Source organism: Coregonus lavaretus, assembly GCF_964263955.1.
Source record: "Coregonus lavaretus genome assembly, chromosome: 26".
Classification (NCBI taxonomy): domain Eukaryota; kingdom Metazoa; phylum Chordata; class Actinopteri; order Salmoniformes; family Salmonidae; genus Coregonus; species Coregonus lavaretus.
Genome location: NC_140013.1, coordinates 42393924 through 42412710, shown reverse-complemented (window position 1 = coordinate 42412710; position 18787 = coordinate 42393924). Strand labels below are relative to the sequence as shown.

General features: G+C 53.7%; 1 protein-coding gene across 3 annotated transcripts in view; it reads left to right on the top strand.

Moving 5' to 3' along the window:
- rcbtb2 (regulator of chromosome condensation (RCC1) and BTB (POZ) domain containing protein 2) overlaps positions 1 to 17688 on the top strand; it is a 42307-nt gene extending 24619 nt beyond the window's left edge. For 2 of the 3 annotated variants that reach the window (XM_084143100.1, XM_084143101.1), the window contains exons 10-12: positions 13840 to 13979; positions 14389 to 14519; positions 17515 to 17688. In XM_084143100.1, the coding sequence (XP_083999226.1) occupies positions 13840 to 13979; positions 14389 to 14519; positions 17515 to 17655 (412 nt within the window). In that variant the 3' untranslated portion in view covers positions 17656 to 17688. Of the gene's footprint in view, positions 1 to 13839; positions 13980 to 14388; positions 14520 to 17454 lie in introns of all 3 variants that reach the window. The other variant, XM_084143102.1, reaches the window with a different exon arrangement.
- The last annotated feature ends 1099 nt before the right edge of the window (positions 17689 to 18787 follow it).

The window sequence follows — 18787 nt, the reverse complement described above, 5'->3', positions numbered from 1 at the left end:
CCCCTGCACTAGTCAAGTCTCACCCCTCCCCTAGTCAAGTCTCTCACCCCTGCACTAGTCAAGTCTCACCCCTCCCCTAGTCAAGTCTCACCCCTCCCCTAGTCAAGTCTCACCCCTCCCTAGTCAAGTCTCTCACCCCTGCACTAGTCAAGTCTCACCCCTGCACTAGTCAAGTCTCACCCCTGCACTAGTCAAGTCTCACCCCTCCCCTAGTCAAGTCTCACCCCTCCCCTAGTCAAGTCTCACCCCTCCCTAGTCAAGTCTCTCACCCCTGCACTAGTCAAGCCTCTCACCCCTCCCCTAGTCAAGTCTCTCAACCCTGCACTAGTCAAGTCTCTCACCCCTCCCCTAGTCAAGTCTCTCACCCCTGCACTAATCAAGTCTCTCACCCCTGCACTAGTCAAGTCTCTCACCCCTGCACTAGTCAAGTCTCTCACCCCTGCACTAGTCAAGTCTCTCACCCCTGCACTAGTCAAGTCTCTCACCCCTGCACTAGTCAAGTCTCACCCCTCCCCTAGTCAAGTCTCACCCCTCCCCTAGTCAAGTCTCACCCCTCCCTAGTCAAGTCTCACCCCTCCCCTAGTCAAGTCTCTCACCCCTGCACTAGTCAAGTCTCACCCCTGCACTAGTCAAGTCTCTCAACCCTGCACTAGTCAAGTATCTCACCCCTGCACTAGTCAAGTCTCTCACCCCTCCCCTAGTCAAGTCTCTCACCCCTGCACTAGTCAAGCCTCTCACCCCTCCCCTAGTCAAGTCTCTCACCCCTCCCCTAGTCAAGTCTCTCACCCCTGCACTAGTCAAGTCTCTCAACCCTGCACTAGTCAAGCCTCTCACCCCTCCCCTAGTCAAGCCTCTCACCCCTCCCCTAGTCAAGTCTCTCACCCCTCCCCTAGTCAAGTCTCTCACCCCTGCACTAGTCAAGTCTCTCACCCCTGCACTAGTCAAGTCTCTCACCCCTGCACTAGTCAAGTCTCTCACCCCTGCACTAGTCAAGTCTCACCCCTCCCCTAGTCAAGTCTCACCCCTCCCCTAGTCAAGTCTCTCACCCCTCCCCTAGTCAAGTCTCACCCCTCCCCTAGTCAAGTCTCACCCCTCCCCTAGTCAAGTCTCACCCCTCCCTAGTCAAGTCTCACCCCTCCCCTAGTCAAGTCTCTCACCCCTCCCCTAGTCAAGTCTCACCCCTCCCCTAGTCAAGTCTCACCCCTCCCCTAGTCAAGTCTCTCACCCCTGCACTAGTCAAGTCTCTCACCCCTCCCCTAGTCAAGTCTCTCACCCCTGCACTAGTCAAGCCTCTCACCCCTCCCCTAGTCAAGTCTCTCACCCCTCCCCTAGTCAAGTCTCTCACCCCTGCACTAGTCAAGTCTCTCAACCCTGCACTAGTCAAGCCTCTCACCCCTCCCCTAGTCAAGCCTCTCACCCCTCCCCTAGTCAAGTCTCTCACCCCTCCCCTAGTCAAGTCTCTCACCCCTGCACTAGTCAAGTCTCTCACCCCTGCACTAGTCAAGTCTCTCACCCCTGCACTAGTCAAGTCTCACCCCTCCCCTAGTCAAGTCTCACCCCTCCCCTAGTCAAGTCTCACCCCTCCCCTAGTCAAGTCTCTCACCCCTCCCCTAGTCAAGTCTCACCCCTCCCCTAGTCAAGTCTCACCCCTCCCCTAGTCAAGTCTCACCCCTCCCCTAGTCAAGTCTCACCCCTCCCTAGTCAAGTCTCACCCCTCCCCTAGTCAAGTCTCTCACCCCTGCACTAGTCAAGTCTCTCAACCCTCCCCTAGTCAAGTCTCTGAACCCTGCACTAGTCAAGTCTCTCACCCCTGCACTAGTCAAGTCTCACCCCTCCCCTAGTCAAGTCTCTCACCCCTGCACTAGTCAAGTCTCTCACCCCTGCACTAGTCAAGTCTCTCACCCCTCCCCTAGTCAAGTCTCAACCCTCCCCTAGTCAAGTCTCTCACCCCTGCACTAGTCAAGTCTCACCCCTCCCCTAGTCAAGTCTCTCACCCCTGCACTAGTCAAGCCTCTCACCCCTGCACTAGTCAAGTCTCTCACCCCTGCACTAGTCAAGTCTCACCCCTCCCCTAGTCAAGTCTCTCACCCCTGCACTAGTCAAGTCTCTCAACCCTCCCCTAGTCAAGTCTCTCACCCCTGCACTAGTCAAGTCTCTCAACCCTCCCCTAGTCAAGTCTCTCACCCCTGCACTAGTCAAGTCTCTCACCCCTGCACTAGTCAAGTCTCTCACCCCTGCACTAGTCAAGTCTCACCCCTCCCCTAGTCAAGTCTCTCACCCCTCCCCTAGTCAAGTCTCACCCCTCCCCTAGTCAAGTCTCACCCCTCCCTAGTCAAGTCTCACCCCTCCCCTAGTCAAGTCTCTCACCCCTCCCCTAGTCAAGTCTCACCCCTCCCCTAGTCAAGTCTCACCCCTCCCCTAGTCAAGTCTCTCACCCCTGCACTAGTCAAGTCTCTCACCCCTCCCCTAGTCAAGTCTCTCACCCCTGCACTAGTCAAGCCTCTCACCCCTCCCCTAGTCAAGTCTCTCACCCCTCCCCTAGTCAAGTCTCTCACCCCTGCACTAGTCAAGTCTCTCAACCCTGCACTAGTCAAGCCTCTCACCCCTCCCCTAGTCAAGCCTCTCACCCCTCCCCTAGTCAAGTCTCTCACCCCTCCCCTAGTCAAGTCTCTCACCCCTGCACTAGTCAAGTCTCACCCCTCCCCTAGTCAAGTCTCACCCCTCCCCTAGTCAAGTCTCTCACCCCTCCCCTAGTCAAGTCTCACCCCTCCCCTAGTCAAGTCTCACCCCTCCCCTAGTCAAGTCTCTCACCCCTGCACTAGTCAAGTCTCTCACCCCTCCCCTAGTCAAGTCTCTCACCCCTGCACTAGTCAAGCCTCTCACCCCTCCCCTAGTCAAGTCTCTCACCCCTCCCCTAGTCAAGTCTCTCACCCCTGCACTAGTCAAGTCTCTCAACCCTGCACTAGTCAAGCCTCTCACCCCTCCCCTAGTCAAGCCTCTCACCCCTCCCCTAGTCAAGTCTCTCACCCCTCCCCTAGTCAAGTCTCTCACCCCTGCACTAGTCAAGTCTCACCCCTCCCCTAGTCAAGTCTCACCCCTCCCCTAGTCAAGTCTCACCCCTCCCCTAGTCAAGTCTCTCACCCCTCCCCTAGTCAAGTCTCACCCCTCCCCTAGTCAAGTCTCTCACCCCTCCCCTAGTCAAGTCTCACCCCTCCCCTAGTCAAGTCTCACCCCTCCCTAGTCAAGTCTCACCCCTCCCTAGTCAAGTCTCACCCCTCCCCTAGTCAAGTCTCTCACCCCTGCACTAGTCAAGTCTCTCAACCCTCCCCTAGTCAAGTCTCTCAACCCTGCACTAGTCAAGTCTCTCAACCCTGCACTAGTCAAGTCTCTCACCCCTGCACTAGTCAAGCCTCTCACCCCTGCACTAGTCAAGCCTCTCACCCCTCCCCTAGTCAAGTCTCTCAACCCTCCCCTAGTCGTGTCTCAACCCTGCACTAGTCAAGTCTCTCAACCCTGCACTAGTCAAGTCTCTCACCCCTGCACTAGTCAAGCCTCTCACCCCTCCCCTAGTCAAGTCTCTCAACCCTGCACTAGTCAAGCCTCTCACCCCTGCACTAGTCAAGTCTCACCCCTCCCCTAGTCAAGTCTCTCAACCCTCCCCTAGTCAAGTCTCTCAACCCTCCCCTAGTCGTGTCTCACCCCTCCCCTAGTCAATCCTCTCACCCCTGCACTAGTCAAGCCTCTCACCCCTGCACTAGTCAAGTCTCTCACCCCTCCCCTAGTCAAGTCTCACCCCTCCCCTAGTCAAGTCTCACCCCTCCCCTAGTCGTGTCTCACCCCTCCCCTAGTCAAGTCTCTCACCCCTCCCCTAGTCAAGTCTCTCAACCCTGCACTAGTCAAGTCTCACCCCTCCCCTAGTCAAGTCTCACCCCTCCCCTAGTCAAGTCTCTCACCCCTGCACTAGTCAAGTCTCTCACCCCTGCACTAGTCAAGTCTCACCCCTCCCCTAGTCAAGTCTCTCACCCCTGCACTAGTCAAGTCTCTCACCCCTCCCCTAGTCGTGTCTCACCCCTCCCCTAGTCAAGTCTCTCACCCCTGCACTAGTCAAGTCTCACCCCTCCCCTAGTCAAGTCTCACCCCTCCCCTAGTCAAGTCTCTCACCCCTCCCCTAGTCGTGTCTCACCCCTCCCCTAGTCAAGTCTCACCCCTCCCCTAGTCAAGTCTCACCCCTCCCCTAGTCAAGTCTCTCAACCCTGCACTAGTCAAGTCTCACCCCTCCCCTAGTCAAGTCTCTCAACCCTGCACTAGTCAAGTCTCTCACCCCTGCACTAGTCAAGTCTCTCACCCCTCCCCTAGTCAAGTCTCTCACCCCTGCACTAGTCAAGCCTCTCACCCCTCCCCTAGTCAAGTCTCTCACCCCTCCCCTAGTCAAGTCTCTCACCCCTGCACTAGTCAAGTCTCTCAACCCTGCACTAGTCAAGCCTCTCACCCCTCCCCTAGTCAAGCCTCTCACCCCTCCCCTAGTCAAGTCTCTCACCCCTCCCCTAGTCAAGTCTCTCACCCCTGCACTAGTCAAGTCTCTCACCCCTGCACTAGTCAAGTCTCTCACCCCTGCACTAGTCAAGTCTCTCACCCCTGCACTAGTCAAGTCTCACCCCTCCCCTAGTCAAGTCTCACCCCTCCCCTATTCAAGTCTCTCACCCCTCCCCTAGTCAAGTCTCACCCCTCCCCTAGTCAAGTCTCTCACCCCTCCCCTAGTCAAGTCTCACCCCTCCCCTAGTCAAGTCTCACCCCTCCCTAGTCAAGTCTCACCCCTCCCCTAGTCAAGTCTCTCACCCCTCCCCTAGTCAAGTCTCACCCCTCCCCTAGTCAAGTCTCACCCCTCCCCTAGTCAAGTCTCTCACCCCTGCACTAGTCAAGTCTCTCACCCCTCCCCTAGTCAAGTCTCTCACCCCTGCACTAGTCAAGCCTCTCACCCCTCCCCTAGTCAAGTCTCTCACCCCTCCCCTAGTCAAGTCTCTCACCCCTGCACTAGTCAAGTCTCTCAACCCTGCAGTAGTCAAGCCTCTCACCCCTCCCCTAGTCAAGCCTCTCACCCCTCCCCTAGTCAAGTCTCTCACCCCTGCACTAGTCAAGTCTCTCACCCCTGCACTAGTCAAGTCTCACCCCTCCCCTAGTCAAGTCTCACCCCTCCCCTAGTCAAGTCTCACCCCTCCCCTAGTCAAGTCTCTCACCCCTCCCCTAGTCAAGTCTCACCCCTCCCCTAGTCAAGTCTCACCCCTCCCTAGTCAAGTCTCACCCCTCCCCTAGTCAAGTCTCTCACCCCTCCCCTAGTCAAGTCTCACCCCTCCCCTAGTCAAGTCTCACCCCTCCCCTAGTCAAGTCTCTCACCCCTGCACTAGTCAAGTCTCTCACCCCTCCCCTAGTCAAGTCTCTCACCCCTGCACTAGTCAAGCCTCTCACCCCTCCCCTAGTCAAGTCTCTCACCCCTCCCCTAGTCAAGTCTCTCACCCCTGCACTAGTCAAGTCTCTCAACCCTGCAGTAGTCAAGCCTCTCACCCCTCCCCTAGTCAAGCCTCTCACCCCTGCACTAGTCAAGTCTCTCACCCCTGCACTAGTCAAGTCTCTCACCCCTGCACTAGTCAAGTCTCACCCCTCCCCTAGTCAAGTCTCACCCCTCCCCTAGTCAAGTCTCACCCCTCCCCTAGTCAAGTCTCTCACCCCTCCCCTAGTCAAGTCTCACCCCTCCCCTAGTCAAGTTTCTCACCCCTCCCCTAGTCAAGTCTCACCCCTCCCCTAGTCAAGTCTCACCCCTCCCTAGTCAAGTCTCACCCCTCCCTAGTCAAGTCTCACCCCTCCCCTAGTCAAGTCTCTCACCCCTGCACTAGTCAAGTCTCTCAACCCTCCCCTAGTCAAGTCTCTCAACCCTGCACTAGTCAAGTCTCTCACCCCTGCACTAGTCAAGTCTCACCCCTCCCCTAGTCAAGTCTCTCACCCCTGCACTAGTCAAGTCTCTCACCCCTGCACTAGTCAAGTCTCTCACCCCTCCCCTAGTCAAGTCTCAACCCTCCCCTAGTCAAGTCTCTCACCCCTGCACTAGTCAAGTCTCACCCCTCCCCTAGTCAAGTCTCTCACCCCTGCACTAGTCAAGCCTCTCACCCCTGCACTAGTCAAGTCTCTCACCCCTGCACTAGTCAAGTCTCACCCCTCCCCTAGTCAAGTCTCTCACCCCTGCACTAGTCAAGTCTCTCACCCCTCCCCTAGTCAAGTCTCTCAACCCTCCCCTAGTCAAGTCTCTCACCCCTGCACTAGTCAAGTCTCTCAACCCTGCACTAGTCAAGTCTCACCCCTGCACTAGTCAAGTCTCTCACCCCTGCACTAGTCAAGTCTCTCACCCCTCCCCTAGTCAAGTCTCTCACCCCTGCACTAGTCAAGTCTCTCAACCCTCCCCTAGTCAAGTCTCTCACCCCTGCACTAGTCAAGTCTCTCACCCCTGCACTAGTCAAGTCTCTCACCCCTCCCCTAGTCAAGTCTCTCACCCCTCCCCTAGTCAAGTCTCTCACCCCTGCACTAGTCAAGTCTCTCAACCCTGCACTAGTCAAGCCTCTCACCCCTCCCCTAGTCAAGCCTCTCACCCCTCCCCTAGTCAAGTCTCTCACCCCTCCCCTAGTCAAGTCTCTCACCCCTGCACTAGTCAAGTCTCTCACCCCTGCACTAGTCAAGTCTCACCCCTCCCCTAGTCAAGTCTCACCCCTCCCCTAGTCAAGTCTCTCACCCCTCCCCTAGTCAAGTCTCACCCCTCCCCTAGTCAAGTCTCTCACCCCTCCCCTAGTCAAGTCTCACCCCTCCCCTAGTCAAGTCTCACCCCTCCCTAGTCAAGTCTCACCCCTCCCCTAGTCAAGTCTCTCACCCCTCCCCTAGTCAAGTCTCACCCCTCCCCTAGTCAAGTCTCACCCCTCCCCTAGTCAAGTCTCTCACCCCTGCACTAGTCAAGTCTCTCACCCCTCCCCTAGTCAAGTCTCTCACCCCTGCACTAGTCAAGCCTCTCACCCCTCCCCTAGTCAAGTCTCTCACCCCTCCCCTAGTCAAGTCTCTCACCCCTGCACTAGTCAAGTCTCTCAACCCTGCACTAGTCAAGCCTCTCACCCCTCCCCTAGTCAAGCCTCTCACCCCTCCCCTAGTCAAGTCTCTCACCCCTCCCCTAGTCAAGTCTCTCACCCCTGCACTAGTCAAGTCTCTCACCCCTGCACTAGTCAAGTCTCTCACCCCTGCACTAGTCAAGTCTCACCCCTCCCCTAGTCAAGTCTCACCCCTCCCCTAGTCAAGTCTCACCCCTCCCCTAGTCAAGTCTCTCACCCCTCCCCTAGTCAAGTCTCACCCCTCCCCTAGTCAAGTCTCTCACCCCTCCCCTAGTCAAGTCTCACCCCTCCCCTAGTCAAGTCTCACCCCTCCCTAGTCAAGTCTCACCCCTCCCTAGTCAAGTCTCACCCCTCCCCTAGTCAAGTCTCTCACCCCTGCACTAGTCAAGTCTCTCAACCCTCCCCTAGTCAAGTCTCTCAACCCTGCACTAGTCAAGTCTCTCACCCCTGCACTAGTCAAGTCTCACCCCTCCCCTAGTCAAGTCTCTCACCCCTGCACTAGTCAAGTCTCTCACCCCTGCACTAGTCAAGTCTCTCACCCCTCCCCTAGTCAAGTCTCAACCCTCCCCTAGTCAAGTCTCTCACCCCTGCACTAGTCAAGTCTCACCCCTCCCCTAGTCAAGTCTCTCACCCCTGCACTAGTCAAGCCTCTCACCCCTGCACTAGTCAAGTCTCTCACCCCTGCACTAGTCAAGTCTCACCCCTCCCCTAGTCAAGTCTCTCACCCCTGCACTAGTCAAGTCTCTCAACCCTCCCCTAGTCAAGTCTCTCACCCCTGCACTAGTCAAGTCTCTCAACCCTCCCCTATCAAGTCTCTCACCCCTGCACTAGTCAAGTCTCTCAACCCTGCACTAGTCAAGTCTCACCCCTGCACTAGTCAAGTCTCTCACCCCTGCACTAGTCAAGTCTCTCACCCCTCCCCTAGTCAAGTCTCTCACCCCTGCACTAGTCAAGTCTCTCAACCCTCCCCTAGTCAAGTCTCTCACCCCTGCACTAGTCAAGTCTCTCACCCCTGCACTAGTCAAGTCTCACCCCTCCCCTAGTCAAGTCTCTCACCCCTGCACTAGTCAAGTCTCACCCCTCCCCTAGTCAAGTCTCACCCCTCCCCTAGTCAATTCTCACCCCTCCCTAGTCAAGTCTCTCACCCCTGCACTAGTCAAGTCTCACCCCTGCACTAGTCAAGTCTCACCCCTGCACTAGTCAAGTCTCACCCCTCCCCTAGTCAAGTCTCACCCCTCCCCTAGTCAAGTCTCACCCCTCCCTAGTCAAGTCTCTCACCCCTGCACTAGTCAAGCCTCTCACCCCTCCCCTAGTCAAGTCTCTCAACCCTGCACTAGTCAAGTCTCTCACCCCTCCCCTAGTCAAGTCTCTCACCCCTGCACTAGTCAAGTCTCTCACCCCTGCACTAGTCAAGTCTCTCACCCCTGCACTAGTCAAGTCTCTCACCCCTGCACTAGTCAAGTCTCTCACCCCTGCACTAGTCAAGTCTCTCACCCCTGCACTAGTCAAGTCTTACCCCTCCCCTAGTCAAGTCTCACCCCTCCCTAGTCAAGTCTCACCCCTCCCCTAGTCAAGTCTCTCACCCCTGCACTAGTCAAGTCTCTCACCCCTGCACTAGTCAAGTCTCACCCCTCCCTAGTCAAGTCTCACCCCTCCCCTAGTCAAGTCTCTCACCCCTGCACTAGTCAAGTCTCACCCCTGCACTAGTCAAGTCTCTCAACCCTGCACTAGTCAAGTCTCTCACCCCTGCACTAGTCAAGTCTCTCACCCCTCCCCTAGTCAAGTCTCTCACCCCTGCACTAGTCAAGCCTCTCACCCCTCCCCTAGTCAAGTCTCTCACCCCTCCCCTAGTCAAGTCTCTCACCCCTGCACTAGTCAAGTCTCTCAACCCTGCACTAGTCAAGCCTCTCACCCCTCCCCTAGTCAAGCCTCTCACCCCTCCCCTAGTCAAGTCTCTCACCCCTCCCCTAGTCAAGTCTCTCACCCCTGCACTAGTCAAGTCTCTCACCCCTGCACTAGTCAAGTCTCTCACCCCTGCACTAGTCAAGTCTCTCACCCCTGCACTAGTCAAGTCTCTCACCCCTCCCCTAGTCAAGTCTCACCCCTCCCCTAGTCAAGTCTCACCCCTCCCCTAGTCAAGTCTCTCACCCCTCCCCTAGTCAAGTCTCACCCCTCCCCTAGTCAAGTCTCACCCCTCCCCTAGTCAAGTCTCACCCCTCCCTAGTCAAGTCTCTCACCCCTCCCCTAGTCAAGTCTCTCACCCCTCCCCTAGTCAAGTCTCACCCCTCCCCTAGTCAAGTCTCACCCCTCCCCTAGTCAAGTCTCTCACCCCTGCACTAGTCAAGTCTCTCACCCCTCCCCTAGTCAAGTCTCTCACCCCTGCACTAGTCAAGCCTCTCACCCCTCCCCTAGTCAAGTCTCTCACCCCTCCCCTAGTCAAGTCTCTCACCCCTGCACTAGTCAAGTCTCTCAACCCTGCACTAGTCAAGCCTCTCACCCCTCCCCTAGTCAAGCCTCTCACCCCTCCCCTAGTCAAGCCTCTCACCCCTCCCCTAGTCAAGTCTCTCACCCCTGCACTAGTCAAGTCTCTCACCCCTGTACTAGTCAAGTCTCTCACCCCTGCACTAGTCAAGTCTCACCCCTCCCCTAGTCAAGTCTCACCCCTCCCCTAGTCAAGTCTCACCCCTCCCCTAGTCAAGTCTCTCACCCCTCCCCTAGTCAAGTCTCACCCCTCCCCTAGTCAAGTCTCTCACCCCTCCCCTAGTCAAGTCTCACCCCTCCCCTAGTCAAGTCTCACCCCTCCCTAGTCAAGTCTCACCCCTCCCTAGTCAAGTCTCACCCCTCCCCTAGTCAAGTCTCTCACCCCTGCACTATTCAAGTCTCTCAACCCTCCCCTAGTCAAGTCTCTCAACCCTGCACTAGTCAAGTCTCTCAACCCTGCACTAGTCAAGTCTCTCACCCCTGCACTAGTCAAGCCTCTCACCCCTGCACTAGTCAAGCCTCTCACCCCTCCCCTAGTCAAGTCTCTCAACCCTCCCCTAGTCGTGTCTCAACCCTGCACTAGTCAAGTCTCTCAACCCTGCACTAGTCAAGTCTCTCACCCCTGCACTAGTCAAGCCTCTCACCCCTCCCCTAGTCAAGTCTCTCAACCCTGCACTAGTCAAGCCTCTCACCCCTGCACTAGTCAAGTCTCACCCCTCCCCTAGTCAAGTCTCTCAACCCTCCCCTAGTCAAGTCTCTCAACCCTCCCCTAGTCGTGTCTCACCCCTCCCCTAGTCAATCCTCTCACCCCTGCACTAGTCAAGCCTCTCACCCCTGCACTAGTCAAGTCTCTCACCCCTCCCCTAGTCAAGTCTCACCCCTCCCCTAGTCAAGTCTCACCCCTCCCCTAGTCGTGTCTCACCCCTCCCCTAGTCAAGTCTCTCACCCCTCCCCTAGTCAAGTCTCTCAACCCTGCACTAGTCAAGTCTCACCCCTCCCCTAGTCAAGTCTCACCCCTCCCCTAGTCAAGTCTCTCACCCCTGCACTAGTCAAGTCTCTCACCCCTGCACTAGTCAAGTCTCACCCCTCCCCTAGTCAAGTCTCTCAACCCTGCACTAGTCAAGTCTCTCACCCCTCCCCTAGTCGTGTCTCACCCCTCCCCTAGTCAAGTCTCACCCCTCCCCTAGTCAAGTCTCACCCCTCCCCTAGTCAAGTCTCTCAACCCTGCACTAGTCAAGTCTCACCCCTCCCCTAGTCAAGTCTCTCAACCCTGCACTAGTCAAGTCTCTCACCCCTGCACTAGTCAAGTCTCTCACCCCTGCACTAGTCAAGTCTCTCACCCCTCCCCTAGTCGTGTCTCACCCCTCCCCTAGTCAAGTCTCACCCCTCCCCTAGTCAAGTCTCACCCCTCCCCTAGTCAAGTCTCACCCCTCCCCTAGCCAAGTCTCTCACCCCTCCCCTAGTCAAGTCTCACCCCTCCCCTAGTCAAGTCTCACCCCTCCCCTAGTCAAGTCTCACCCCTCCCCTAGTCAAGTCTCACCCCTCCCCTAGTCAAGTCTCACCCCTCCCCTAGTCAAGTCTCACCCCTCCCCTAGTCAAGTCTCACCCCTCCCCTAGTCAAGTCTCACCCCTCCCCTAGTCAAGTCTCACCCCTCCCCTAGTCAAGTGTCTCACCCCTCCCCTAGTCGTGTCTCAACCCTGCACTAGTCAAGTCTCTCAATCCTGCAATAGTCAAGTATCTCACCCCTGCACTAGTCAAGTCTCAACCAGTGGCGTAGCGCAGTTTGGCAAGGGCCCCCTGCAAGGTAAAACAGGTCACTTCTTGCAGTTATACACATTTAGTCACGGGGCAGAGAGAGTTTTTCATTCCATTCTTCCCCCACACAGTTACAAACCTTTCTAAGGAAACAATGTGTTGATATAACGTAGTGATTTCCAGTAGTTGCCTTCCTTGGCTCCTCCCAAGTCTGGTATGTTTTTTCCACTGCGGTGTATGGAACTATGTATCAGTCTCTGTCCTTCCTGTTGACGTCATGAGGAAGCAAGGACACAGCTATCGTTTCCCCTCTGGGTATTTTTATAACTCACATGCAACATTCTCAAGCGTTAAGCGTGATTGTTTCGATTGTCAAATCAGAGGTAAAGAAAATCTTTATTTTACATCTGGAAATGCATTGTTCATACACTGAGTATACAAAACATTAAGAACACCTGCTGTTTCCATGGCATAGATTGACCAGGTGAATCCAGGTGAAAGCTATGATCCCTTATTGATGTCACTCAGTGTAGATGACGGGGAGGAGTCAGGTTAAAGAATAATTTTTAAGCCTTGAGACAATTGCGACATGCATTGTGTATGTGTGCCTTTCAGAGGGTGAATGGGCAAGACAAAAGATTGAAGTGCCTTTGAACGGGATTTGGTAGTTTGTGCCAGGCACACCGGTTTGTGTCAAGAACTGCAACGCTGCTGGGTTTTTCACACTCAACAGTTTCCCGTGTGTATCAAGAACAGTCCACCACCCAAAGGACATCCAGCCAACTTGACACAACCGTGGGAAGCATTGGAGTCAACAAGGGTCAGCATCCCAGTGGAATGCTTTCGACACCTTTTAGAGTCCATGCCACGACGAATTGAGTTTGTTCTGAGGGCAAAAGGGTTCAACTCAATATCAGGAAGGTGTTCCTAATGTTTGGTGTACTCAGTGTAGAAATGTTTAGAAACTAGCAAAACTATATATAAGAAAGTATGTGGACACCCCTTCAAATGACTGGATTCAGCTATTTCAGCCACACCAGTTGCTGACAGGTGTATAAAATCGAGCACACCGCCATGCAATCTCCATAGACAAACATTGGCAGTAGAATGGCCTTACTGAAGAGCTCTGTGACTTTCAACGTGGCACCGTCATAGGATGCCACCTTTCCAACAAGTCAGTTCGTCAAATTTATGCCCTGCTTGAGCTGCCCCCAGTCAACTGTAAGTGCTTTTATTGTGAAGTGGAAACGTCTAGGAGCAACAACGGCTCAGCCGCGAAGTGGTAGGCCACACAAGCTCACAGAACAAGGGCCGCCTAGTGCTGAAGCGCGTACATTTTTTTGTCTGTCCTCGGTTGCAACACTCACTACCAAGTTCCAAACTGCCTCTGGAAGCAATGTCAGCACAATAATTGTTTGTCGGGAGCTTCATGAAATGGGTTTCCATGGCCGAGCAGCTGCACACAAGCCTAAGATCACCAGCGCAATGCCAAGCGTCGGCTGGAGTGGTGTAAAGCTCGCCGCCATTGGACTCTGGGACAGTGGAAACGCGTTCTCTGGAGTGATGAATCACGCTTCGCCATCTGGCAGTCCGATGGACGAATCTGGGTTTGGCGGATGCCAGGAGAACGCTACCTGCCCCAATGCATAGTGCCAACTGTAAAGTTTGGTGGAGGAGGAATAATGGTCTGGGGCTGTTTTTCATGGTTTGGGGCTAGTCCCCTTAGTTCCAGTGAAGGGAAATCTTAACGCTACAGCATACAATGACATTCTAGACAATTATGTGCGTCCTGCTTTGTGGCAACAGTTTGGGGAAGGCCCTTTCCTGTTTCAGCATGACAATACCCCCGTACACAAAGCGAGGTCCATACAGAAATGGTTTGTTGAGATCGGTGTGGAAGAACTTGACTGGCCTGCACAGAGCCCTGACCTCAACCCCATCAAACACCTTTGAGATGAATTGGAACGCCGACTGCGAGCCAGGCCTAATCGCCCAACATCATTGCCCGACCTCACTAATGCTTTTGTGGCTGAATGGAAGCAAGTCCACACGGCAATGTTCCAACATCTAGTGGAAAGCCTTCCCAGAAGAGTGGAGGCTGTTATAGCAGCAAAGGGGAGGACCCAACTCCATATTAATACCCGTGATTTTGGAATGAGCTGTTCGACGAGCAGGCGTCCACATACTTTTGGTCATGTAGTGTATCTAATTAGCCTGCTAGCTAGCTAAGCTCATAGATCTACATGGGGCTGAATCCTAACTTCACATCAGCACACATTGTTTTTGCACAAATGTTCCATTGACATCAGGTTTCACGTGTATTTTAGCATGTGTCATGAATACATTGGAAGTGTTACTCCGTGATGACTGGATCTGCTCCGTGATGACTGATCTGCTCCGTGATGACTGATCTGCTCCGTGATGACTGGATCTGTTGTCATCCTCCCATTTGGTTTCTTTCAGGTGTGAACATTTCCGTGTGCTGCTGAACGAGACAGACGAGGAGTCTATGGAGATCCACCAGTTTTCTTACCTGGTCTACAGGGCTTTTCTGGAGTACCTGTATACAGATACCATCAACCTTCCTCCAGAGGACGCCATAGGTATGACCATCTTATAACCCCCCCGCACAGCCCTTACCCTTTCACAGACACCATCAACCTTCCACCTGAGGACGCCAGAGGTACGACACCTAACCCCAACTCCTAACTCTAGCTTACCTTTACCTCAGAGGTGCGACGCAGTGTTTCCCCTAGATTGTTCTCCAGTGCGGGGTACAAAGAGCGCCGTTAAGTACGCCACAGTGTTTTCTCTAGCTTAATTATTTACCAGACGGGTCTCAAAGGACCCCCGAATCAACATCTAGGGCCTGACGTGAGTTATGACAGCTTATAGAAAGTGTTTATAATGCACTAGACCTCCACCATCAACCTGCCACCAGAGGTCAGCACTCTAAAAGGACTGGGTGCCATTTGGGACGCGTTCCAAGTATCTCTCCTCTGTGTCCTGTAGGTCTCCTGGACTTGGCTACGTTCTACCGCGAGACGCGTCTGAAGAGACTGTGTCAGGAGACCATCAAGAGAGGCATCTCTGAGGAAAACGCTATTACACTGCTCTCTGCTGCCGTCAAGTACGAAGCCAGGGTAAGCTCTACGCAGACCTGACCCCTGACCCCCCCCCCAGACCCGCTCTGTACTACAGTGGGAGATTCCCCCAGTCACTGACCTGTCGGTTGTACTAGTTGTTCCCCTACCAGTCACTGACCTGTCTGTTGTACTAGTTGTTCCCCTACCAGTCACTGACCTGTCGGTTGTACTAGTTGTTCCCCTACCAGTCACTGACCTGTCTGTTGTACTAGTTGTTCCCTCTACCAGTCACTGACCTGTCTGTTGTACTAGTTGTTCCCCTACCAGTCACTGACCTGTCGGTTGTACTAGTTGTTCCCCTACCAGTCACTGACCTGTCTGTTGTACTAGTTGTTCCCCTACCAGTCACTGACCTGTCTGTTGTACTAGTTGTTCCCTCTACCAGTCACTGACCTGTCGGTTGTACTAGTTGTTCCCCTACCAGTCACTGACCTGTCTGTTGTACTAGTTGTTCCCTCTACCAGTCACTGACCTGTCTGTTGTACTAGTTGTTCCCTCTACCAGTCACTGACCTGTCTGTTGTACTAGTTGTTCCCTTACCAGTCACTGACCTGTCTGTTGTACTAGTTGTTCCCCTACCAGTCACTGACCTGTCTGTTGTACTAGTTGTTCCCCTACCAGTCACTGACCTGTCTGTTGTACTAGTTGTTCCCTCTACCAGTCACTGACCTGTCTGTTGTACTAGTTGTTCCCCCTACCAGTCACTGACCTGTCTGTTGTACTAGTTGTTCCCCTACCAGTCACTGACCTGTCTGTTGTACTAGTTGTTCCCCTACCAGTCACTGACCTGTCTGTTGTACTAGTTGTTCCCCTACCAGTCACTGACCTGTCTGTTGTACTAGTTGTTCCCTCTACCAGTCACTGACCTGTCTGTTGTACTAGTTGTTCCCCTACCAGTCACTGACCTGTCTGTTGTACTAGTTGTTCCCTCTACCAGTCACTGACCTGTCTGTTGTACTAGTTGTTCCCCTACCAGTCACTGACCTGTCTGTTGTACTAGTTGTTCCCTCTACCAGTCACTGACCTGTCTGTTGTACTAGTTGTTCCCCTACCAGTCACTGACCTGTCTGTTGTACTAGTTGTTCCCCTACCAGTCACTGACCTGTCTGTTGTACTAGTTGTTCCCCTACCAGTCACTGACCTGTCTGTTGTACTAGTTGTTCCCTCTACCAGTCACTGACCTGTCTGTTGTACTAGTTGTTCCCCTACCAGTCACTGACCTGTCTGTTGTACTAGTTGTTCCCTTACCAGTCACTGACCTGTCTGTTGTACTAGTTGTTCCCCTACCAGTCACTGACCTGTCTGTTGTACTAGTTGTTCCCTCTACAGTCACTGACCTGTCTGTTGTACTAGTTGTTCCCCTACCAGTCACTGACCTGTCTGTTGTACTAGTTGTTCCCCTACCAGTCACTGACCTGTCTGTTGTACTAGTTGTTCCCCTACCAGTCACTGACCTGTCTGTTGTACTAGTTGTTCCCTCTACAGTCACTGACCTGTCTGTTGTACTAGTTGTTCCCCTACCAGTCACTGACCTGTCTGTTGTACTAGTTGTTCCCCTACCAGTCACTGACCTGTCTGTTGTACTAGTTGTTCCCCTACCAGTCACTGACCTGTCTGTTGTACTAGTTGTTCCCCTACCAGTCACTGACCTGTCTGTTGTACTAGTTGTTCCCCTACCAGTCACTGCCCTCTGTGTTGTACTAGTTGTTCCCCTACCAGTCACTGACCTGTCTGTTGTACTAGTTGTTCCCCTACCAGTCACTGCCCTGTCTGTTGTACTAGTTGTTCCCCTACCAGTCACTGACCTGTCTGTTGTACTAGTTGTTCCCCTACCAGTCACTGACCTGTCTGTTGTACTAGTTGTTCCCTCTACCAGTCACTGACCTGTCTGTTGTACTAGTTGTTCCCCTACCAGTCACTGACCTGTCTGTTGTACTAGTTGTTCCCCTACCAGTCACTGCCCTCTGTGTTGTACTAGTTGTTCCCCTACCAGTCACTGACCTGTCTGTTGTACTAGTTGTTCCCCTACCAGTCACTGCCCTCTGTGTTGTACTAGTTGTTCCCCTACCAGTCACTGACCTGTCTGTTGTACTAGTTGTTCCCCTACCAGTCACTGACCTGTCTGTTGTACTAGTTGTTCCCCTACCAGTCACTGACCTGTCTGTTGTACTAGTTGTTCCCTCTACCAGTCACTGACCTGTCTGTTGTACTAGTTGTTCCCCCTACCAGTCACTGACCTGTCTGTTGTACTAGTTGTTCCCCTACCAGTCACTGCCCTCTGTGTTGTACTAGTTGTTCCCCTACCAGTCACTGACCTGTCTGTTGTACTAGTTGTTCCCCTACCAGTCACTGACCTGTCTGTTGTACTAGTTGTTCCCCTACCAGTCACTGACCTGTCTGTTGTACTAGTTGTTCCCCTACCAGTCACTGCCCTCTGTGTTGTACTAGTTGTTCCCCTACCAGTCACTGACCTGTCTGTTGTACTAGTTGTTCCCCTACCAGTCACTGCCCTCTGTGTTGTACTAGTTGTTCCCCTACCAGTCACTGACCTGTCTGTTGTACTAGTTGTTCCCCTACCAGTCACTGACCTGTCTGTTGTACTAGTTGTTCCCTCTACCAGTCACTGCCCTGTCTGTTGTACTAGTTGTTCCCTCTACCAGTCACTGCCCTGTCTGTTGTACTAGTTGTTCCCTCTACCAGTCACTGACCTGTCTGTTGTACTAGTTGTTCCCTCTACCAGTCACTGCCCTGTCTGTTGTACTAGTTGTTCCCCTACCAGTCACTGACCTGTCTGTTGTACTAGTTGTTCCTCTACCAGTCACTGACCTGTCTGTTGTACTAGTTGTTCCCCTACCAGTCACTGCCCTCTGTGTTGTACTAGTTGTTCCCCTACCAGTCACTGCCCTCTGTGTTGTACTCCTCCTGTCCCCAGCGCTGACCCCTGACCCCTGACACCACTGACCAGCCATCCGTCTCCCTGTTCCTCCTACAGGATCTGGAAGAGTTCTGCTTCAAGTTCTGTGTCAACCACCTGACGGCCGTTACGCAGACGCAGGCCTTCGCCGACATGGACCACGAGCTGCTGAAGACATTCATCAGTAAAGCTAGCCGCTACGGGGCCTTCAAGAACTGACTGACCGACAACCCGCTAGCTAAGACTCTGGGTTAGGAGGATGGGGGAGGGGGGAGGGGGATGGGAGAGAGGGGGAGGGGGATGGGAGGGGGAGAGGGGGATGGGGATGGGAGGGGGGAGGGGGGAGGGGAGGGGGATGGGAGAGAGGGGGCAGAGCTGTAACCTATTGGATCCTGGGGTAAGAGATGTGGACTGCGGGGTAAGAGATGTGGGGTAAGAGATGTGGGGTAAGAGATGTGGACTGTGGGGTAAGAGATGTGGGGGTAAGAGATGTGGGGGTAAGAGATGTGGGGGTAAGAGATGTGGGGGTAAGAGATGTGGGGGTAAGAGATGTGGACTGCGGGCGGGAGGGAAGGACAAAACAAGTCTGAGCTATGAAACCTGCCCCCCCCCAAAAAAAAATGTTAAAACCAAGCTGACCAATAGAGTCCCACCACTCAGCCTGGGTCAAAGGTTAAAGGTGAGCTGAACACCGGGGGACTGAGAGGGAGGGGCAGAGTGCTGCTGTAGAGGCTTTAGTGCTTTTACCATGTGACCACACCGGAGCAAGCCCTGACCTCTAGCACAGGTCCTATAGGGCAGATAGCTAGAGGGAGGGAGGGTCTACCTCGTGCTATTGGACGCCCTGACCTCTAGCACAGGTCCTATAGGGCAGATAGCTAGAGGGAGGGAGGGTCTACCTCGTGCTATTGGACGCCCTAACCTCTAGCACAGGTCCCATAGATACTGTTACTGTTATACCCACACTAGCAAAGAACAGGAGACAAATACAGTCCAGGGGAAAACAACTGACTAAAGGCATTTTATAGGCAAAATGGACACCACTCACTCACTCACTGCAAATGGCAGATTCCATATTTTGTCACGCTCAGAAGGTCAAAAAAGGTTATTTAGCCAAGCTGTTTCATACAGTAGTGTGCTGCTTATATTAATGTGCTTTTGTCATTCATTCATTATTGTATTAATGGTTTTTGTATTGACTAACATCTATCCTGACTGGCTGCTGTGCACCATGGTGAGCTAACTATCTGATAGGAAATGATACACACACACACAGTCATTATTGACTCCGAAGGGGGAGTAGGGACCTCCTTAAAGTGCTTACTTACCTGTGTCTGTCTGTCTGTCTGTC